The 23,776-nt window shown below is 45.3% G+C and overlaps 1 protein-coding gene across 1 annotated transcript in view; it reads right to left on the bottom strand.

The window, feature by feature from the left end:
• The window catches only part of BPIFC (BPI fold containing family C), a 36,748-nt gene that overhangs the window by 8,038 nt on the left and 4,934 nt on the right, over positions 1-23,776 (bottom strand). The window contains exons 2-12 of the mRNA XM_037160531.2: positions 22,364-22,487; positions 20,350-20,470; positions 17,331-17,459; positions 15,946-16,101; positions 15,755-15,818; positions 13,710-13,770; positions 10,465-10,556; positions 8,618-8,794; positions 7,383-7,436; positions 6,167-6,337; positions 5,480-5,547 (exon numbers count right to left, since the gene is read on the bottom strand). Of these exons, the coding sequence (XP_037016426.2) occupies positions 5,480-5,547; positions 6,167-6,337; positions 7,383-7,436; positions 8,618-8,794; positions 10,465-10,556; positions 13,710-13,770; positions 15,755-15,818; positions 15,946-16,101; positions 17,331-17,459; positions 20,350-20,470; positions 22,364-22,487 (1,217 nt within the window). The remainder of the gene's footprint in view (positions 1-5,479; positions 5,548-6,166; positions 6,338-7,382; positions 7,437-8,617; positions 8,795-10,464; positions 10,557-13,709; positions 13,771-15,754; positions 15,819-15,945; positions 16,102-17,330; positions 17,460-20,349; positions 20,471-22,363; positions 22,488-23,776) is intronic.

Below are 23,776 nucleotides of genomic sequence, written 5' to 3'. Positions count from 1 at the left end.
AGTCTCAATAATAAAGAGTGAGATTTCCAGTCAAGATGGAGGCATAGGTAAACATGGCTCCTCACACAGCCACAGAAAAAATACACTGAACTACAAAACAACTATCACCCAGAATCATCAGAAAATCAAGCTGTATGGAAGTTAACCAAGGAATTAAAGAAGTTACATTCATCCAGATGGGGAGGAGGGGCAGAGATGCAGAGACAGGATATGTAGAATGGGGAGTCCTACACCCATGTGAGGTAGACAAAAATCAGGAGGCGTATGTCAGAAGTGAGGGACCCTAGCCCCACACCAGGTGACCCAGCCCAGGGTTCCAGTGCCAGGAAGGAAGTCCCCATAACTTCTGGCTTTAAAAATCAGTGGGGGATGGGGAAGCAGAAGAAACTTCAGGATTCTCAGGCACCTCTTCTAAAGGGTCCACAATGGACTTATGCAGAGTCACTCACTCTGGGCTCCAGCTTGGGGGCAGCAGCTGGAAGGGCAACAGTAGCATGCAGGAGGAAATTGAAGTGTCCGGCATCACAGTGAGTGCCAGGGGACAGCTTCCTTCTGGACAAAACTCCAGAGGCCAGGCAGCGGCCATTGTCCCTTTTCTGAGCCCTCCCCCACACAGAGCCATAGAACGGTGACACCATATCTGAGATTCCATCAACCTGGTCCACGTAAGTGGCCACCAGTGCTGCCCACCCCCACCCCGGCAAGGTTCTACCCCATCCAACTTACTGGTTCACTTTTCTACAATAGGCCCACTACTAAGACAGGGAGTCAAAGCAGCTCTACCTAATATAGAGAAACAGACACAGGAAGGCTGCCAAAATTAGGAGACAAAAAAATATGTCCAAATGAAAGAATAGAACAAAACCCTAGATAAAGAACTAAGAAAAATGAAGATAAGCAATCTATCAGATGTAGAGTTCAAAATACTCATTATTAGGATGCTCAAGAAGTTCATTGGGTACTTCAACAGCATAAAAAAGACCCAGGCAGAAATGAAGGTCACACTAAGTGAAAGAAAGAAAAATGTACAGGGAATCAACAATGAAGTGGATGAAGCCAGAAATCAAATCAATGATTTGAAGTATAAGGAAGAAAAAAACAGCCCTGGCTTGTGTGACTCAGTGGATTGAGTGCCGGCCTGTAAACCAAAGGGTCACTAGCTCGATTCCCAGTCAGTGCACATGCCTGGGTTGTGGGCCAGGTCCCCAGTAGGGGGTGCTTGAGAGGCAACCACACATTGATGTTTCCCTCTCTTTCTCCCTCCCTTCTCCTCTCTCTAAAAATAAATAAATTCAATCTTTAGAAAAATGGAAAAAAGAAAAAACATTCAATCAGAACAGCAAGAAGAAAGAAGAATCCAAAAAAATGAGGATAGGGTAAAGAAGCTCTGGGACAACTGCAAAGGTACTAACATTTGAATCATTGGGATGCTAGAAGAAGAGAAGGGGCAAGAAATTGAAAACTTATTTGAAAAACTAATGAAAGAAAACTTCCCTAACTTGGTGAAGGAAATAAACATACAAGTCCAAGAAACACAGAGAGTACCAAACAAGATGGTAATTAAAATGCCAAAGGCTAAAGATAAAGAGAGAATCTTAAAAGCAGAAAGAGAAATGCAGATAGTTACCTACATGGGAGTTTCCATAAGACTGTCAGATGATTTCTCAAAAGAAACTTTGCAGGCTAGAGGGGACCAGCCAGAAGTATTCAAAGTGCAGAAAAGCAAGGACCTGCAACCTAGGTTAGTCTATCGAGCAAAGCTATCATTTAGAATTGAAGGGCAGAGACAGTGCTTCCCAGATGTGGTAAAGCTAAAGGAGTTCATCATCAGCAAGTCATTATTACAGGAAATGTTAAAGGGACTTATTTAAAAAGATCAAAATGATAAACATTAAAATCACAATAAATCCACGACTATCAACAATTGAATCTGAAAAACAAACTAAGCAGAGCAGAAACAGAATCATAGATATGGAGATCGTTTGGAAGGTTATCAGTTGGGAGGGAGGAGGAGGAGAATGGGGGAAAAGGTGGAGGGATTAGGAAGTACAAATTGGTTGGTACAGAATAGACAGAGGGACATTAACAACAGTATAGGAAACATGCATGACCCATGGACATGAACTAAGGGGAGGTGCTGGAGGGAATGGGGGGTTCTGAGTGGAGCAGGGCAAAGGGACAAAATTGGGACAACTGTAGTAGCATAATCAATAAATTATATTAAAAATAGTGATCATAAATAGTAGAACGAAAGGTGATTTCACTTAAGTGCCATCACTGGGCAGGAGACAGGGGAGTGAAGTGTTTTCTGAATAGGGGAATTGCTGAAATGATTTTGTATGATTAAGCACCACTTTCCCTGGCTGAGGCCAGCCCCCAATTTTAAATAATAGCCACAACCAACATTTTTTGAATACATAACATACACGTTACATGTATTGACTCATGTATTCCTCACAACAACGCCTGAAGTAGGTTTTATTTTATCTTCATTTTAAGAGGAGGAAACAGAGGCCCAGAGAGGTCAAGAAACTTGCCTGAGACTCCACAGCTAATGGGAGTTAGCTCCTCACCCTGGGCTGGGGTCTGAACCAGATAGTCTGACTGCAAAGCCTGTGATCCTACTACGTCTCTGAACTCACCATTCTGGATATGCCTCTGATTGCTGCACCTCAAGTCTATGCAGCCCACCCTGAGCAGCTCCAGAAAGAGGCTCCTCCAGGCCGGGGCTGGCTAGGAAGGCTGGGGTGTTCTGGAGAGCTGTATTTGGAGACACTGTGTTCCCTGGTTCTTCTCATGGATGTTTCACTGATCCCCGCCCACTTTCCATCTCTACCTGCTGTGTCTCTCTGACATCACTGAGGATAAAACCAGCCCATCCTGAAAAGCAGCACTTGCCTAGGAAGCCCAGGAGAGGAGACACCGCCTGGGGTGGCCTGTGTGGGCGGCGGGACTACTGCCCTTGCTGACAAAGGCTCAGGCTGCTCTTTCAACACCGTCTCCTCTCCTTTACAGTCTTGCCTCTCACTTTGCCTGAAGCTTGAGTGAGGCCAGGCCCACTCACCTAGGCCCCAGTCTGCTCACTGCCTGAGGTCTGCTATGGCACCCCCTGTAGGACCCACCCTCAGACTCACTGCAGGCAACCTGTGCAGTTGCCATAGGGCCTTGGCTCAGAAGGGCTCCTGCTTGGTTGAATGCCCTGCTGTCTCCATCTTGAAATTCTACACAATTTTTGAACAAGAGGCATGCACTTTCATTTTGCACTGGGTCTTGCAAATTACGTGGCTGGTCCTGCTCAGATCCCGCTAAGACCTCAGGATGCAGGACGCCTCCCCAGCCAAGAATCTAAAGGAGAATCTAAATCCTGACAGTAAACCAGATCACTGCTCAAGTGCAAATGTCATTACCTGCTTAGGAGCTCGCGGCCCCAATTGGCAGCCCTGCCCCATGCTCCCCATCACTCCACATGCCCAGCCTGCCTATCAGCCCTTTCCTCTCGGCCTTCAAACCGATGGAGGTCTCACCTGCACCACAGTCCTGCTGCTCAGGCAAACTGCATTCCAAGTTCTCTCCTTTCTCTTGTGGCCTGGCTCAGCTGCTGCCCGCCACCTCCGCACCTTCTGTCCTTTCCCTCCTCATCCCCTGCTCTCAGGCTCAACCATGCCAACTGCCATCCCAAAGACCAGCCATCAAGGTTCAGAGTTTCATGAGCTTTGATCTTCTAGAAAAAGGGGCCACATTATGACTTCTGGGGGCCCAAGGCCATTTTTGACTTTGGGAGTCTTTCCTCCATTAAAAAAGTGTTACAAATATAAAGATAAGTATAATCCTCATTGGATTGTATTCATTTTTAAAATTCTTATTTTAAAATATATTAAAACATTCTCATGGATCCCTAAAGTATTGTGGGCTCTACTGTGCCTATTGAGCCTAATGGAGAAATAAGTCCTGTTTTATGAGGCTGAAAAAAGTTGACTAAACTCTTCTTGAAATCTTGTGTCTTTGGGAAACCATGCTATTTTTTCCCCCTTTCATTGGGTAAACAATGTACAATCGACTCTTGAACAACACGGTTTTGAACTGTGTAAATCCACATGTGCAGATTTTGTTAAAAAATACTGCTGGTCCTCTGCATCCATGAATTTCACATCTGTAGATTCAACCAACCAGTATTCGAACAGTATTTCTGACCTGTGGCTGAGAATCCACAGATGTGGAGGGCTGACCATACGTATCGTTCTACGTCACTTCATAGAAGGGACTTGAGCATCCTTGGAGTTTGGTATCTGTGGGGTATTCTGGAACCAATCCCCATCAGATACCAAGAGCCAACTGTAGTTAAGTTTTCGGGCAGTCGAAATTGTAGCAAATTTTTGACTGTGCAGCATGGGGAGGGGTGCCAGTACTCCTAACCCCTGTGTTGTTCAAGGGTCAGCTGTAGTTAAAAAGACACTTTTAAGAAAAAATGCAACTCTCATAATCTATCTTAACTCTTCATTTGCTATTCATTTCCTTGTCCAGATGGAAGACTATTTTACAAGGCTGCCTGATGTGTTTATACGGTTCCATATTTTGCTTGTCCCACTTAATATTATTTTATTGGAAACATCTTACATGTTTCTACCATAGTCCTGATAACCTTTCAGTTGACTGATGGTGGTTGACTTGCTTCCCCCTCTGTTGGTTTCTTGTTCTTTCTGGACTCTGCCTTCTCTGTTTTGTTCTTTGTCTGTCTCTTCCTATCACAGATTTAATCTAGGCCATCTGACCATCCCATGTATCCTCCCCGCAGGTGTCTGACTCACAGCTTCAACTGTGGGCTCCACGGCTGGGAAAGTGGGCCATTCTTCCGAATGGCCATTCGTGTTCAGTGGTCTGTGCGTACAACCTGTCAGGCCCTGTCACACGGCGTGACTTGCACTGGGGAGCCAGCCAGGCCGTGTGGCGTGGGCTTGTGAAACTCTTCCTGATAGTAATGGCATCCAAGTGTCAGAGCCTGAAGGTATCTCAGGAGTAATTCAGTCCAACTTCACTATCTTACAGATAAGGAAACTGACACTCAGAGGTTAATAGACTTGATCATGGTTAAAAAATCAGTGAGCAAGGATTTGAACTTCATCCCTTGACCTCCAAGTTTCATGCTCTTTCCTCAATGGCACACTCCCTGAATTTGTTAAGGAGGAATTTTACTTTCATAGTGCTGTTCCACTGGAATGTGCATTTATATTATAGAATTATACTTATAGTTATTGTGTTGCCTATTTTAGTTTAGTATTGTTTAATGGGAAAAGAAAGACTTGGCAACAGGTTTTGAAGTCCCTACTTTGAAGTTATCTGGACTATTGCAGGTGAAGTGCTTAAATGATTCCTGTTCTAGCCAATAGTAGCTTTGCTTGGTCTGTTGATGTCCACTTGGTCTCTGTGGTCTGTTAATTCACTTATGATGAAGTTTCCCAACAGTTATGTCGATAGATCTTACCTGTTCAGAGACAAGGAGCAGACCAGTCTTTGTCCCAAAATAACCAGGCCAACACTGGTACTAGCAACCTGCAGGCAGCAAAAGCATTGGTTACTAAGAGGAAAGAATCTCTCTGGCCACAGATTGGCCATAAATATTATTCCCTATAGTGGAAACACAATAAACTTCACTTTCCCTCTCATTCCAAGAGATATTAGAAAGAAATAGTTCTAAAAAACACTCTTTTAGGTAAGAAAGCTAAGTATAAAGACTTTCTGTTTGAGGATCTCCTTTAAACTATTTTTCTATTTTCTCCTAATCTCTATGTACTGTGTGTGCGGGGGGGTGTATTTTACTTAGGTTCATTGTATTAGTTCCCTTTTATCAAATTGCATGTGGCCTTCATCTCCTCAAATAAACTTGAATTCCACTTTAACTTATTTTGAGGAAAAAGAAAATTGGCTACCAACGTAACTGAAGCAGAAGGAAGGGAACACAGGACGTGGAGAAGGGTACAGAGCTGTTTCACCATGCATGGCGGTTGAGCGCCAGCCTTCCACATCTCCCTCCAACCCCATTCTCAACTCTGCCCTAGTCGATGAATCACTTCCCACCCTTCCGAGCATTTAGTAGACCGCTGCTGGCCGGTGGTCTGCTACAGGAACAGGATTGCTATCCACAGGCTGCCCATCTGTCCCCCAAACTTACAAAGTCCATGGACACGATGGTTTCAGCAGTTGAGTTCTCAGACTCGGTGAGTATCACGATGGAGGCAGGGATGTCCAGGGTGAAGTTACCTGGCAGTAAACTGACCACAGGAGGCTCCGTTGCCATGATCCGAAACATGAAGGGCTGGGACAGGATGTACATGTCTGCAATCTGCCCATGTTTGGGGGGGAATCACAGAGATCAGGACTTGTGAGTTGACGAGGGAAAATTACAAATTTGGGGTGGCTTGTGGTGATTAAATCTTACATCAGGCAGTTGGAATAGAAAAAAGATCTTTAATGAAAACAACACTAACATGCACCCCCCCCCAATAATAACAGTGGAGGCGTATCAAAGACAGAGTGTGCCAGGCACCACGTCAGGGCTATCTGTAATATCTCATTTAATCTTCACAAAACCCCTGTGAGGCAAGTTCTCCCCATTTCACCAATGAAGAAAGTGAGTCTTAGAGAGGTTAGGTCATCTTTTCAAGGTCCCAGGTGAGTAAGTTGCAGAAATGGGATTCAAACCCAGGTCTGTGTGATATAAGATCCTTGCTCTAAAACCAGGATGCTGTATAAAAACAGCATCTCTCTCTCTCTCTCTCTCTCTCTCTCTCTCTCTGTCCTCAAGGGCAAACTGGGGCCTTTCAGTACAATGTGTCTGACACTCAGGTGCTCTGGAGGCATGGCATTAAGAGTTGTTTCACTAAAGCCACAACCATGAAGGCGTTATTCCTTCAATTTCCCATTAAAGCTAATTATTTCAAGTGTGGTGGAACTTTTTGGATGGAACAGATAGATGATTTATTTTGTGAACTTAAAAATGCCTTTAATATTTTATTTACTTATTTTTAAAGAGAGAGAGGGGAAGGAGAAAGAGAGGGAGAGAAACATCAGTGTGTGGTTGCCTCTTGGGCGCCCCCTAACTGGGGACCTGGCCTGCAACCTAGGCATGTGCCCTGACTGGGAATCAAACCGGTGACCCTTTGGTTCACTCAATCCACTGAGCTACACCAGCCAGGGCTTAAAATACCTTTAATAATAACTTGTTCAGTAAACATTTGTGGATATTTGATTACAAGAAAGAAATTTCTTAAGAATGAAAAGATGAAGTCAGGCTTGCACTGAAAAGATGCATAAAGAACACACAAGTCTTCCAGAAGTTAATTCCCACGAACAACTACAGTGTCAGGGAGTCAGACCCAGGCACTCACCCGGGACAGCACGTTGCCAATGCCTTGCGAGTTGTGGACCAAATGGCTGGAAATCTGGAAGGTTAAGGCCATCGCGTCACTGTCAGGTTTTTACCGTGGGTTATCTTTTCAGGGAAAATGTAGCATCCCCTACAGTTTTTATGAATTTTGAAGATGTTACCCCCCCCACACACACACAAAAAGGTGTTTGAAGGCAACTTATCATTTTACAGACCAACCATAGGAAACCTGAGACCCAGGGAAGGGAAGTGCCTTGCACATGGGCAGTCACACGGGAGTTACCTTCCCTTTTAGTAAGTGACTTCAGTAAGCATGTGTCCTATATGTATGATCCATGTGTAAATATCTGTGGCGGTTAACAATATGTTTTGTATTACTGCCCTCATTTTCCGAGATCGCTGAGACAGTGGATGCTCAAGGAATTTATTTTCACAGATGGACGGTTTTCAAGTTGTGAAGCTGAAAGTGTCTAATTTTCAGCACTGTACGGGAGCTGGTGCTGCCAGCTTAGCATTTTGAATGTAGGGTTTACAACTGCATGTATAATCAGGGCCTACAGAATGCAAAGACTCATAAGGGGTGCTCTGTAAAAGTTGTTGGTGGGCAGGCTGGGAGGACTGTTCTCATTATATGTAAGAGAGGGGGTGGGAAAGAGAATTAGTGAGTATCTGTCCTATTACTGGTCGTGACGGATAAATCAGTTGCAGTTGCTAATAGGAGAAATCTTCCTGTTGGCCTAATGTAAGGAATAATAATAGTGAATGGTGATGATAACCAGCAACCCCTGACTACTCTGTGCTGGGCATTGGTCTGAGTGCTTTACACATACTTAAATCTCTTTAATGTCCATACCAGCCCTAGGGGTAGAGAATTATTATTATTCCCATCTTCCAAATGAGGAAACTGTGGCACAGAGAAGTTAAATAAGTTGCAAGTGGCCAAGGTCACGGGTAATAAGTGATGAAGGGGGCCCTGTCGTTATTTAAGAGCAATCTGGAACAGTGACTCAGTGTGACAAAAAATGACGTGAACAAAACTGGAAACCCAATGACTCTCCAACAACTAATACCATTCATTCCACAACCCTTCATTCGTCGTCCTGATGGGAGTGGCAGTCCACAAAGCCCGGGAAGGGAAGGGAAATTATGGCATAAAACCCCCGTAATGGGGCACTTATACTAAGATTACACGTTGGAGCCGATTGTCAACACCCATCACCCGTTAACCCTTCTCACCTCTTTTGTGGAGAGACTGATGTTGAAAGCTCCAGCTGTGAAATGGGCAAAGGATGCAGAATTAAAGAAATACTCGGAGATTCCAACGTAGAGCATAGAGTCACTGCGTTCCGGGAGCTCGAAAGGCACTGGAGGGAAGGGAGGGTCAGTGAGGTCGTCCACTGGGTAGAATGCGCCCTGTGGGAAAAGAGGGAGAGCAGTGTGTTAGGTGGAGGCTCAAAGGTGCAGGACTAAAGAAGGGGGACCCTCTCGGGTAAGAAGGAAAAAATTTCAGAAACTCATTCTGGGAAGGAAAAACGATAAGGTCTCCTGACTTTCTGACTAGTGACTGTGTTTCAAAGCCCCGATGACTTGCTGAGTATCTAGCTGGGCATGCGGATCCACTGTGGGTCTAAGGCAGCGAGAAGCTCCTTGTCAGCCCTTTTGTCTGAGAAATGCAGACGCACTTAGCTGGAGGGGACAGCTCTGAGCAGTCCCTGAGGGGCCAGGTAGAGGTGTCACGCTCTTGACTTTCAAAATCTGTGATCACTGAGCATCTGGGGTATCACAGAAAGACTCAGGAAACCCCCAAACTCGAAATGGTTTAAAGCATTTTTAAAAAGATTTTATTTATCTTTAGAGGGGAAGGGAAGGAGAGAGGGGGAGAATATCAATGTATGGTTGCCTCTCATGCGTCCCCTGCTGGGAACTGGCCTGCAACCCAGGCATGTGCCCTGACTGGGAATCGAACTGCGATCCTTTGGTTCACAGGCCCACACTCAATCCACTGAGGTACACCAGCCAGGGCTAAAGCATTTTTTAAAGCATGCAACAAATAGTTATTGAGTTGAACTGAGTGGAACACAGTGCCCTGAACTGCACCTGCCCCACTTGCTCCGAGTGCGTCATGGGTTTTGGACGCACAGGAGAAAGTCTGTGGCGTTGCCGATGCCGCCCTCGTTCGCTGGTGGTTAGTACAAAATGGTACTAACAACTGTGCGATATTCAGCTAACCTGAATGACTCTGAGTAACTGAAATATAAGCCAATATGCATTTTTAAAACAAATATATTAACTTTGGGAGAAAGCTAAACATTAGGGCCATTGATCACTTTTCCAGGATCGGCAAACACCATTTTCACGTGCTTGTGGCCCCAACAGAGGTCAGCGGCCCCTCCGTTAAACTGACTAATCTGCAAATGATAGACGTGCCAACATGCACGATTACTGACATGGTGAGTTCTAATAAACGCACACTGCCCTCCTTGCTGTCCCCTAGCCTCAAACCTGCTCCCAGAGGCAAAGACATCGAGACACTTTTCTTGAAGCAGACAGACATATCTTGTGTAATCTGAACAGTCGTTTATCAATCAAGAAAATGTTCGGGTCTTTTGAGGAGCACGCCCACCATGGAATTGCTTGGAGATGGAGACAATTCCAAGAGCATGTATTTCCTCTGCACATAATATTTGTTCCCCAAATACAGTCTGCCCTCTGTATCCAGAGGTTCTGCTTCAACAAACTGCAGATGAAAAATATTTTCTAAAAAAGCTACGTTCTTGCTGACGTGCACGATGCAGTTAGGCCTGTGAGGGTTGTGTCCGTACTGAGCATGTAGTTTTTTAAACAACTACTCACATAACATTTGTATTGTATTGGGTTTTGTAAATAATCTAGAGGTGATTTAAAGCACACAGGAGGATGTGCATAGGTCGAATGCAAACCCCATGCCATCTTATACAAGGGTCTTGAGCATCCCAGATTTGGGTATTGGGGGGTGTCCTGTAATCAAGCCCGAGAGGCTACCGAGGGAGGACTGTACTGGTTGTTCATAGCCAGGATGAGGACTCCAGTAATGGGAAGGTTACCTTCAAATTCAGGTCAATGTAGTTCTCAGTAATTTCTGGAGAACTCATCAGGGAATAATCCAGGATGGTATAGTTGTCGATCTTGGTTAAAACTAAATAATAAATAAAGCAAAAAAACTTCACATTCATTAAAAGCATAACATATGATTAATGTATACTTACCACAGATTCTTAAATAATTTGATACTTTTTAATTTTCTGTTGTTTAAAATAATAATTACCCTATTTCATGAGTAACACATGTTCACTATTAATTTTCTCATTTAAATTACAGTTGATATTCAATATCATATTAGTTTCAGGTCCTTCTCATGTTTTAAAACCCAGGAAAAGTAGATAAGTCAGAAGAAGAAAGAAAACACCCTTGTAGATCACATAACCCTGAGAGAAACTTGAGTCTAATTTTGGTGTATACACTTTTAATCTTTCTCCCTCTCTCTCTCTCTCTCACACACACACACACACACGCACACACACACACACGCACTTATTTTTATAAAGGAAATTAGACAAACAAAAGGTATTTGTCAATCTTAAGCCGTACATATTAGTCTGGTATAATGAGAGACTTTTAAGTTCTACGCTAAAGCCTCCTATGTAGTTAGACTTATTTTTAAAAATAAGTATATATTACTGTTATAATTAGAAATAATTTTTAAAAAGAAATATTGAGAGAGACAGGCAGACAGGAGTAAAGTTCACTAAGTTGGAGACGCCAGTGAAATTCTCATGCACAGTGCTACTGATGTGTGTCATTTTCTGTACTATCATTTTCAGAGCAAAGCGGGAGGCCAGGCAGGGGCCAGGAAACAGTGAGTGTGGCTTTGCAGGAAGCACGACCTCAGCGCCAGACACCGCCTGTTTGTGCTGTGGTGTGTGCCCAGTTTCCCACCTGGCCTGAGTCGTCGTTTTCCCCGCCACCGTGTGCTCTGGTAGGAAGACCTCCTCCCTGGTCTAGAGGAAGGTACATGAGCACCATGGCTTCCCATCTTGCATGTCATGTTTGGCTTATTCCACAGATGGAAATGACAAGGGAGAAGAGATGAAGTGATTTGCCAAAATGAGGGAACAATACTACCCTATGCCACCATAGTTTTAAAAACTGCTTTCAAATTCATGGTCTCAACCAATCTATCACTGTTTTGGGAGGGAAGCAGGACCTGACCACTTTACAGGTGAGGGGACGGAGGCTCCCAGAGGTAAAGAAAGTTGCCAAAGCAAGTTAGGACAGGGGGATGCTTGACCAGTTCTTTCTTCTCTCCATCTTCTCTTTCCCTACCTCCCCAATTTATTAATTTTCCTTCATCCACCTACACCCATTTATCAGTCCATCTGTCCATGTTCTGTCACCCCTTCATCAATCTAAGGTTTATAACTCTGTGTCAGCTGGCATTGGGCCTGGGCCTGGAGATACAGAGCTGAGTCAAAGCCTCTGCCCTCCTGGAACTCTCAGTCTGCTGGGGAGACAGACATGTAACCAGGAGGTGAGAATACAGCGTAGTAAGGGCAGATCTAAACCTGGGCTCTAGATGGTCCGCTTACAAACCCGTTCTGACAGTCTACCCCATGTGGGTAAATGGTAATTCCATTCTCCCAACGTTCTAGCTGCTCAGGGTCAAGCCTGTGGTTATCCTCAACTCCCCTCATGACCTTCCTTCAGTGTGTCAGCAAACACCACTGTCTCGACTTGCAAGGTACATTCAGGACCTGAATGTGTCTCCCCATCTTCATCCAGGCCAGTTGCCATCCTTGCTCATGTGGGTCACTGCTGTAGCCTCTTAAGTGGTATTCCTGCTTCCACCTTTGGCCCTCCATCCTATCTATTATTAACAGACAGAAGTCTGAGTGATATTGTGAAAAGGTAAGTGACATCATGTGACACTGGCTCAGAACTCTCCAAAGGCTTCTTGTGAGAGTGAGACTAGGAGCCAGCCTTTGCAATGACCTAGGGAGCCCTGCACATCTAACCATCTGCTTTCTTCTCCCGGACTCATCTCCTGCTACTTCCCCCCTCGCTCCCTCTGCTCCCACTATGGCCTCCTCACAGTTCCTCCAGCACACCTGGCACGCTCCTGCTTCAGGGCCTGTAAGCTTGCCGTTCCACCCGCCTGGAATGTTCTGTGCCCAGATCAAGGAGTATAGCTCACTCCCTACTTCATTCAGATTTGTTCTTGGTGTTACCTGCTCAGTATCTAAAATGGAAAACTATCTATGGACATCCTAGGCTATACTATCTAAAATGAAAGCCACTCCCCAGCTCCTTCCTTGCTTTATTTTTCTTCTTATTGCTTATCACAGATCTTAGGATGCCACAGATCTTACTTATCATCTTGCTTGCTGTCTGTCCCCTCCCATGAGTCCCATGAGGGCAGGGATTTCAGTTTCCGAGGCTTACTGTTGCATTCCGGCACCAGGAGCAGCACCTGGCCTGTGCCATTGGTGAATGAATGGGTGGAGTGGAAAGAGAGAGATACTTTCAAAGTATCGTGTGAGTACAGAGGAGGCAGAACTTTGGGGTGTGAGCATCAGGTAAGGTTTCTTGGAAGAGACTATGCCTGTGCTGGAGCCTTAAAAGATAGAGTGAACGAGACAAGGAATGGCTGACGGGTAGGGAGTGGAAGGGACTGTGTCCCTCATGGCTTAGCACAGTGTTGGCAGACAGCACCTAATAAATATCTACTAAATGACTAAATGGATGAAGGGGGAGACAGCTCTTCTAGGCAGAGAGGACAACAGGAGCAAAGGCAAGGGGTGTGAGGGCAGGAGAAGCAGTCTGATGGCTGGAGCAGGAAAGGTGCAAGATGAAGCCTAGAGAGGGAAGTAGGAGCCAGAGCATGGCAGGTGGGGCTTGTAGTCCACACTGAAGCATTTGGACTTGATCCTGAAGGCAGAGAGGAGCCAATGACCGGGTTAGGACCAGGGGATAACCTGGCCCAGATCAGCATTAATCAGTCTGAGGAAGATGGATTTTGTGCCAGAGCTGGGATTAAAGTTCATGAGAGTTTTATTCTCAGACTGCATCTAGTCTCCTGCAGCCACCCCTTCCTGCAGAGAAACTGGTGGTAGCAGCAAAGAGCAAGCCCCATACACAGGCCATGTGCCCCCGCCCCTTCCCACGGCTCAGGCTGGTGGGGCAGAAAGCAGACTGAAGAGCCGAGCTACAGGGTGTGGAAGGGCAAACCTGGAGAACACCAGAGTGGGAAGGTGGGGAGAAAACCATCAGAAGAGACAGCTCAGGGACTCACCCTCCAGCATGCTGAGGTTGGCATTCAGTGCTTCCACCTCACCTATGATGATGGGACAGAGCTGGCCATAGAAGGAATATTTAAAAAAATGCAGGTTATTGTATTATACTGGAAACCTCTACTTACGGGCCTGGACCCTGCAAATAAAGGCTAGCAGACATTCTCCCTTTAATCATAAAGACTTTCTCTTAAATTAGTTGATGCCCATGGGCCTCAAGTTAGTATGCATGGGTAGCAGGTCATTCAATGCTGCCTGAACTTCATAGCAAATGGGGCCACACCCAATGAGGCCCATGAAAGAATGTGACCTTGCCTTTTCCTCCTGTGGCATGACAGGGCATGTGTCCCAGTCCATGCTGGTGCTGTCACACCCAGGGAACCTGCTGTGCCTTTTCCCTCCTCTGTCATCAGCGCCATGCTACCAGGAGTGGTTACAGCTAGGGCCTTTATTTCCCCGTTGGGCTGGTTCAACAGCCCATGACATCAGGCATGTGTTTCAATCAGAACTCCATTTGGAATTAGCAAATCAGTCTTGAGTCAGGTTCAAGCTCATCTTGAGGAGAAAGGAAGGACACCAGCATTGGTGGACCTGCTGTGTGCCGGGCGTGTGCTAAGCACTCTGTGTGGTGATTACTAGTAGAGGCTTGGGAGCTGGGCTACCGGGTTGAATTTCTTGGGAAGTTACCTGCACTCTCGGTCCTCAGTTCCCTCACCTGCAAAATGGGGCTGATAATTGCATCTACCTCATCAGGAGCAGAGATTGAGGTAATTCGTGTAAAATTTCCCAGCTCGTAGTAAGCATTCAATGTGTGTTAGCTGTTGTTTTAACCCCATTTCACCCTCACCACAGCGCTGGGAGGTAAACACTAGTGTCGCCTATTTACACGTGGGAAAACTGGAGAAGTGCGGTGGGCCTCCAGGAGTCACATCACTAGCACTTGAAACCTGGGCTGGCCCAGCCTGACAGCAGTGTTCTGAGCACTCTTTCCATCCCCAGCAGCTCAGAGGGAATCTCGGAGGCAAAGCCTCTATGATTTCTAAGTCATATATAAACTCCAGGCAAACTTAACTATTGGCTTCCTCTCAGAGGCCAAGAGCCGTAACTCACTTTGAACAAAGGAATGACCAAGTGTGAGGGCCTTGAAGGTGGACTTGAAGTCCCTTGGCCAGCGGGCAACCTCATTAGACAGGCTGCTCAGTGTTTCTGCGTGTTGATTTCCTCACTGATGTTCATTAAACACCTACTTCCTGCCAAGCTCTGAGCTGAGCGTGAGGGAGAAGGAGCTAGCCAGATGCCATCTTTACCCCGCTTTGCCAGAAAGGAGTGTCCCTTCTTTGGCAGTCCTCTTCATCCCTCTCCTTGTCTCCCACAAATTGTGGGTAAAGGGTTCGGGAGGCTATGGTAAGGATTGGAAGGTGGGTGCAAAGCCAATTCCGTTTTCCCCCTCCTCACACCCCAACTTCCACTGTAGAATCTAGATAGTTGTAGTTTCAGAAGCCATCTTAACTTACACTGTTTCTGTTGGCTGGAAGCGTCCTTTCTTCTTTCCCAGATCTCACCTATCTAAATCCTACCTGTACTTCAAGGCCCAGTTCAAGTCCTGCATCCTTTAAACCTGGCTCCCAGGATGCTTCAGTCTCTGTTTGTTTAATTTTCCCATTTCTCTGAGCCCCTTTGATTCAATCTAATGATCATATAAGTATATACTAAATTCAAGTCCTCATTAAGTTATTATTTCACAAGATTGAGTTTGGTTTTCCTAAAAGGATAATAAGTCTGTTTCTTTTTTCATATGCCCAACAGATCCTAGCCTAGTGCTGGGCATGCAGTAGGTACAAGATAAGTAAATTCTTGTTGGTTGTTTGCCTACCCTGTGGCAAGAACTTGAGGAAGGAATGCTATAAGGTGATGTGTGTAAAAGTGCCTTGGATTGTGCCTAGCACACAGAAGGTGCTCAATAAAAGTTTACTAAGAATTAATAAAAGCATGGCAGAACTGCTGATAATAGCATTTTACCATGGTGGTGTAACCTCTGAAGACTTACCATCTCATTTAAGTTCTTTAAAATGGGTTTCTCAATGGGCTCAGTGAAGGAGTTATACAGGACACTAGGAAAAAATGGGAAAAAGGGCCTTACTCCGGGACCACACCTATGGTTATAAATAAACCTCCCCTAGGTGCTGCCTGAGAGTCCAGCCCCTGACTACCCACTGCCCACAGGGCACCCTCACCCACCTGAGTTCTCCAGTAAAGGAGACATGGGCGTGGCTCACTTGGACGTGGCAGTCTTGGAGCTTCAGGGTTGGGTGACCAAAGTCATTTTGGGCCAGGACAAGGATACCGGTGAAGTAGACCCCAGAGAGAAACAGATCTGCTCCTCCTGTGTCTTGGCTGTTGAGAGAAAAAGTGCAAGGTTACCTAGGCCTCAGCAGGGGAGGAGATGGCTCAGTTCTCCGATTACCCACAGACTCTGAGATCATGGAAGGCAGGACCTTTGTCACCTCTGGATTCCTGGCACCTAGAACAGGTAGGAACAGTAGGTGCTGAGTGAATATTCGCTGAACAAATGAAGTAATGAGTTAGGTGAATGGTGAAAGCTTTAGGGACCTGTCAGGTATTTTATCCTGACCACTCTGCCCCACCTGCCATGTGGTTGAGCACATATGGAACACATACAATGCTTATTTAGAGTGAGAACATAGAGGGTAAAGTTGGCCATATCTTATGTAGGAGGGGCATGGATGGGGAGGGGAAACTTAGATGTGCTCTGTGAACTCTTTGAAGGAGTGGAGTGTGTATTACTCATGTCCATGTCCCCAGAACTTAGCTCATGGACTGATGCAAAATGAGCATGCAATGTAAGGCTGATGAGTCAGTGAAGACAAGAAAGAATGGATACCTGAACCCATGTTACTTATAGGAGAATACATCATTTCTCTCCAGTCTATAAGAATTCTTGGAGTTCTTGAGTTGGGAATAAATGGTAAACAGGTTAACAACTCAATAACTGGTTGTTAAATGACCAAGTGGGGGAATGAATGTGTCATTCTGAGTCACAAACCAAGGCACACCTAAACATTACATCCAGGACAGAACTCGCACATAGTGGGTGGTCTGTAAGCACACCTTGAATCTGATACCTTCTTTCTAAGGAGGGTGCAAAGGCCTTTTGCTAAGGAAGAATTGGGCTGAAGGTGACTATCGTCCTCCAGCCTCCTTGTGAGATAGGAAGGCTCCCCTTCCCATCAGATGCCCCCGTGGATGGCAAAGCGTGTTGGATGGCCAACTAAGATCACACAGTGACTCACGGGGGGGGGGTCTCAACTGTTGAGCGCATGTGCAGTTCTCCAACAGTCTGGGACTTCTAGCTCTTAGGAAATTGTAAAGGACATTTTGATCAGTAGCTGCCTTTAAGATTAAGATGATTTTCAGCCCCTGCCCCTCTGTCCCCCCAGGAGAGATATTCTGATTTAAATCTCTTCTGGAAAAATGCTCTTAGGAAAGAGTGTTAATGGTTGAGGAAAGAAGAGTAACATCAAAAACATCAGCAAATTTATACACTTTGGGTTTTTGCTCCATGTCCCCCCAGAAGAGCAGCTGACTTTTCAGGAAATACTCACAAAAGTGGAGACTTGACTTCCCAGTTTGTGCTGACGTTGGCAGTGCCATGGTTGGTCAGTGCTTTGATTCCCACCCCTGGCACAAAGGCTAGTGAAGTATTTGGAAATGAAAAGGCGTTGATTTTTATGCTGTAAAACAAGAAGCAGAGGAGTTAGTGCAACTCCTCCAGCACATCTTTAAATGAGACAAAATCGGAAATGCAGTTGTAGAAATCGCGCCAGGTGACTGAATTCCCACGGAGCAAGGAACCTTGGGTCTGCACTGCTGCCTCTGGGCACGGCCTTCTAATTCCCCTCAAACTCTGGGCAGGGAACTCCTGTGTCTCACTGACCAGGGAAAAGAGCAAGTTTAGAAACAAGTTTGTAAAGAATTGACTTTAAATTTCTTTAAAGATAAAAAGAGGTACATTGGCTATCATTATATTTTCCTCCTGCTTTCCAGTGTTTTAAATGGAAGGGGATGGACACTGGTGTTTTGGGTGGGACAACTATTTTTTGGGGGGAACTGTTATAAACATTGCAGGATATTTGGCATATGTGCCAACTAAATGCCATTAGTGCCCCTGCTCCCAAAACACTGGGACAATCAAAAGGGTATCTCCCTCCTCTTCCCAAATCCCCTCTATGTGGACAGTACCTTCCCTGGTTGAGAAACTTATTTGAGAGCACTGACTTCCCCTAGGATTCTCCGAGCAGTCAAACAGGTAACTGGGGTGCAGTGGGCTGCATGTAACCCACGCAGGCAGATGGCCACATGCGCTATGATGAAGTGTTGTTAAGAACACTGACTGAGCAATTTACCCTCTGCTGGGCTCTGTGGTAAGCAATTCATGCGTCTTAGCTCATTTGAATCCCACAATAGTCCTTTGAGGCTGCTGCTGTTTTTGCAAACTGCGATGCAAAGATGAGAAGATAAAAATCTTGTCATATGTGTAGTAGGACCAGGTCTGGAACCCTCCTCGACCTGTCCTCAGACTGTGTTCCCATCCACTAAGCTTTGCCACTTTGTGATTGAGCAAGGGGCACTGGACTTGGCGACCAGCTTTGTGCTGGCTATGCAGCCTTGAATGAGACACGAACCTTTTCCAGGGAGTCACTCAGAGGAAGTGTTACAGGTAGGTTACGAAGACAAAATGAGGCCACCTGAGCATGATGGTTGCACAGTAGAAAGGCGTGGTTATGAGCTAAGATTAGGAAAAATTTAAGACATAAATGCGATCGCTAGTAAGAAATGATTACTTGTTATCTCTGCTACTCTGCACCCTTTCCTACCTACACTCTGTCACACATCTTGAGAGTCCCTATGGGAAGAGGTATCTTGGATATATTTTCATTTTATACATATGGGTCTTACCCATTCTTTGTAACTACTGTTACAAAGGGAAGTGAAATTACTGCTCCAGAGGGTTAAAGTAGCAGGGAATTATCACTGATGGATAAAGCATTGCAGTAAATTGTAAAGCACAGAGAACTGCTTATAAAAGCATGATTCTTTGCTAACCTTTAAGACTGTACTCACGATGCACACAGACACCCTCTCCCTGCCCTTCCTCCGGGGCTTTTGTGGGCGACTACGGCAGAGGTTGCCAGGTGCTGCCTGAGCATCCACTTCCCTTTCTTCTTTCCAAACCATTCCTGAATTTGTTCAGGATGACAAAGCGGTCCGGTTGGGAAACCAGTTCCCCAGTCTTCCTTGCTAATAAATGTGGCCATATGCCTAATATCTGTCCATTACTCTATAGGCAGAAGATTATTAGAGTGGAACTTTAGGGGAAAAAAAAACTCATTGAAGAGGAGACTAACTCAGCTTATAAGAGTCATTTCATCCTTGCTTCTTCCTCTTTCCAGGGGTCTGAAACATGAATTTGATGGCTGGGCTGCCATTTTGCACCTTGAGACAAACTTGAGACTAGAAGCTAGAGCTGACGGTGGTGGAGCAGGAAAGTATAAAAAGGTGGGATACTGATGAAATTGTGGGGCTTCCATGGGGATCCTCACTGTCCCCTTGGAGCCTGTGTTTGTGAGACAAAAACAAACCTCTATTACATACATCTAAGCCATTGTAGTTTGCTGTTATATTCAACTGAACTTTCTTCCTTAATAATACAATATCAAAACTCTGGGCTGGGTGTAATAAGGATCTGAACGAATGTGGCAATTCTATTGTTCTGACAATGATGTCCTTATGCTATCTTTATGGATATCAACTCACACTCGTATAACAAGCAGTTTCAGTTTCATCAAGTGTCTTCACATTTGTGATATCACCTGACTTTTACTGTTTACTGATTTTGACATTCAAGTTTGTTGCTATAACATGGCGGAAAAGATTACAGCTGCCACCAGAACTCTTCTTAGGAAAAGAGACTTGTTGGCTGGAAAATGATTCTGAAAAGCGTTTAGAGTGTGAAGGAGGGGTCTTTGGTGCCCTGGAGTGGGTGAGACTGCTTTGCCTGAGGCTGGTGGGAGACACTTGTGTTGCTCCAGGTCTGGAGCATGGGAGGGCAGAAGGCCATGTACCCAGTGACCTCTGAAACCTGAGCTGACCTTTACTGAAATCTGAAGATATGTGAGGAGAGTAGATTTATTTCTGAGACTTTGTTTTGAGGTTGAATTCAACTTCTAGATTTATGGGGGTGAGGGTAGCAATGGAATGAATAATGACTTCCTTTAGAAGCTGAGGGACCAGGTGGCCACAGCAGACTGTGCTGGATTGGAATTCTCAGTTTAGGAAAGAGGCAAGGAGGACACAAGGACACAGACTCTGAGCAGATTCATGCCTGCAACTAGTGCGCAGCAGAGAGATGACCTGAACCCAGGTGTTCAGACCCAAATGCCACGCTGTTTGTCAACTTCATTACCCTTTCTCCCTTCGGTCATTTCTCCGATGAGCCTCTCACCAAAGGCTGGCTAACCTCTGCCCTGCAGGTCCTGCACCAGGACAGGTGGTGGCATGTCTACAACCCTGAGAGTTCGAAGATGAATTTCACTGCTAACAGTGCTCCGCCCTTTCACTTACTTTGAAAAATTGTAGTTCACATAATCAACCTTCAGAAATTCAAGAGACTCAGAACCCTTTAAATCTGGGATGTGTCTTTCTTTGGCCATTTGCTCAATCATCTCCATCCCGGCTTGAACACCTGAGAAAGAACCAAAGAAAGTGTTTATTGAAAATACACAAAGATGGCAAAGGGGTCATATCATTAAACACGCAAGTGAAATTTACTGAGTGGGGCATGCTCTTAGATACCGAGGAAGCAGCAGTCACATCAGGTGGGTGTGACTGTCGTCCCCTCTGCACACAGGGACACACTGGTTCTCAGAAGGGCTAATAACATGGCTTGAGACCCCAGGGCTAAGTGCATGAGAGATTTTCATTATTTGGCCTGGGCCAAAGAATGTTATCACAGGGCAGTATGATAGGAAAACTGCAAAATATTATCATTGTCCACATTTTATAGATAAGTAAACTAAATCTCAAAGAGGTTAATGCTCCCTTAAGTCACCCAGCAAAGAACTGGGGGACCCCATAGTCAAGTATGAGCAATTTGGCTCCAGAATCTATGTCTTATTATAGCCAATCCCAGAAAGTAGTTCCCCCCTGGCCCTAGATTCTTTAAGCTCAGGAGTTTTGGGCCTGATGTGCGTGGACCTCTTTGGGAACTTTTGAACCCCCTGAAATTCTAATGAAGACTGTGATTGGTTGTACATGTGCATATGGGGGTGGGAAAAGTAGGTTTACAGTTGTTCCTATGGATCATAATATAATAATTAATAAATAAGAATACAAAAATAAACTCTGTGTTTTGTGTACTTGGAACTGTAAACCTACTTTTCAGGGAGAGGCTCCACATTTTCATCGTATTCTTAAAGGACCACAGGATTCCCTGCTTTTTATTTGGGATACACCTGTCTTGATGTGGCAGCACCACAGAACGTAAAAGAGGAGAAAGAGAGGCCTATACCACATTAAAGAGCCTGAGAAAAGTGACTTACAGAGTAATGAAGAGTGATCTTTCCATTTTAACCTTCTCAAGGAGGAAGTTTTACCTTTACCCCTTACTTTGCAGCCTAAACTCATTTCCACGTATGCTACCCTGGCTGGGGATGGAGGAGAAAAGATTTTATCCTCTGTGACACCATGAATAACGTGACAGTGTGGGGCTGTAACAGTAGAATGTAAAGGGTGTAAAGATGGAATGAAGAAGGCACTGTCCGAGAGCTTTGGCTGGAATCCCAACATCGTCCCTTACTAGCTCGTGAGATCCTGCAAGTCACAAAATCTCTTTATCCCCAACTTTCTTCATCTACACTCATATAACATGGGACCTTAGTGAATATCAACTGATAATTTAGCTCATTGTAGGCAAAAATTTACAGGCGAGAAACCGGCCCATATACATTGACTTTACCGTTCCTTTCTTCCATATAATCTGTCCTTGCCTCAGTGAAGCCCAAAGGAAACATCAGGCTGACACTTTTCTCTGCCTGTGCCTCTAATGGGGTGGCTCTCAATCTTTCAGTGTTGCAGACCCCTTTGCACATCAAATAAATGTACAGAGCCTCTCTCAAGAAAAATGTACAATCACCATCCTTATTACATTTTGCACACAACTTCAGGGAACTCTAAGTTCCTTTTGAAATCAAACCCTGTTTTGAACTCTTGAGTTATTGCTTTTATTCCAAATCTCCTTTCCTCTATACTATAGTGCATTCTCTTTTAGAGCTCTGAGATGTCCACTGTGTGTGTCTGTGTGTGTGAGAGAGAGACAGAGAAAGAGAGAGGGAGGAAGGAGAGAGAGAATGAGAATGAATAAATCTGTGTCTGTGTTTGTACATGCCTACTGCTAAGGTGATGATTTTCTAGGCAACATTTTCTTCCCAGCCATCTTAGTAGTTTCTGCATAAGGGACTGGATCACCCAACAGTAGAGCTTATCTCAGCCATGACACAGCTCAGTATGAGGTTCTGGGTTTGGGTTACAGACTGTACCTGGGGGGCTGCAGCCTGGCTTCTGAAACCATCCAACTCACCATAGTCCAGAGCCCGCTGAGTAGCTCTCGCCTTGATTCCAGGGTATGTGGTCTGAGCAGATGAGATGTAGACATTCCACAGGAGAAAACATCCCCAAAGGACTTGGGGCATTTTTATATGCATCTGCAATTAACCGACATTTAAGGTTTCTTAATTATTCTTGACCTTCTTCTTGATCAATTCCCCCCAGCATTTCTAGGCTTTCTTATTTTCATTGTTCATTTATGGAACTCACCCCATCCATCCATCCATCCATCCATCCATCCAGTAATCATTTACTGAACACACCAGAACATGTGCTAGGTGCTGAGGAAGTAAAGGTGACCTATGTGTAGCCTCTGACCTCTGCTTCCCACAGACTGGTGGGTGGGCCACACACACCGACAGATAATTATAACACAATATGGCATGATGCAATGCAATATAAACAAGAGTCTTACAGTAAATATACTGATTTGGATATGCCTTGAGAAGGATACTAGGGTAGGGGCGAGGAATTCTTGAGTTCGACAAGAAATGAGTTAGTAGTTTAGAAAGGTGGCCTCAGGGAATCTGCTTAAAAACCCTTCATGGCTCCCTTTCGCCTACCATGGCAGGGTTTAAGCTCTTAGCATGGTGATCAAAGTTTTTCACAATTGGCTCCAAAATTCTTCCAAGCTCCTGCCCTTCCTCTCCTGTTTAAGTGGTACTGTTTTGAGCTGGGCACATGGAAGTAGGTGCTATTCCTCAATTTGCCAGTTCCCTTGTGACTGAGGGCTTTTTTTTGAACTCTCCCAATGTAAACACACATGTCTGTCTGCCTGTCTGTCTGTCTCTCTCTCCTTTTCCCATTCTGCCCCTGTGCCTCTGGATCACAACCCACATTCTGTCTGGTGAATGCATCCTCCAGGGCCAGCTTCCATGTCCACTCTGCGAAAGCTTCCCTCACCGGGTCATCAGTTTGCACTGGGCTCATCACTGCACTGTCTCCCCTGTGCTTCCACGGCACTTTGTACAATACACATGCTTCCGTTTGAGCATTTGAAACACCATGAGCTTTCAGGCAGGCTCACCACTCCCACCGCCACACCTCCAATCATCACACCAAGCCAGAACCATTTCATGTGGGTGTGTGCAGTTACCTCCTTACTGGTCTCTCAGCTTCCCTTGCCCCCTTCTGGCTATCCTCCACACCACAGCCAGAATAGGCCTTTTAAAATGAAAGTCAGATCCTGTTATCCCCACCCCATAGAAGCCCTTGAGTGGTTCCCCTTCTTACTCAGCATAAAATCCAGAGCCCTCCCACCAACGGTAAAGCCACGCCCTACTCCCCACCTCTGCCTTCTCATTGACCTCCTCCCTTAACACATCAGTCTGGCTCACTGGTCCTCAGCCTCACTAGCTGACCTGATCTTTCTTGAACACTCTAAGCA

Source organism: Artibeus jamaicensis, unplaced genomic scaffold (assembly GCF_021234435.1).
Source record: "Artibeus jamaicensis isolate MK-2021 breed Jamaican fruit bat unplaced genomic scaffold, CSHL_Jam_final contig_233, whole genome shotgun sequence".
Taxonomy (NCBI): domain Eukaryota; kingdom Metazoa; phylum Chordata; class Mammalia; order Chiroptera; family Phyllostomidae; genus Artibeus; species Artibeus jamaicensis.
Note: the sequence above shows the minus strand (reverse complement) of the source record. Positions and strands in the feature narration are given on the sequence as shown.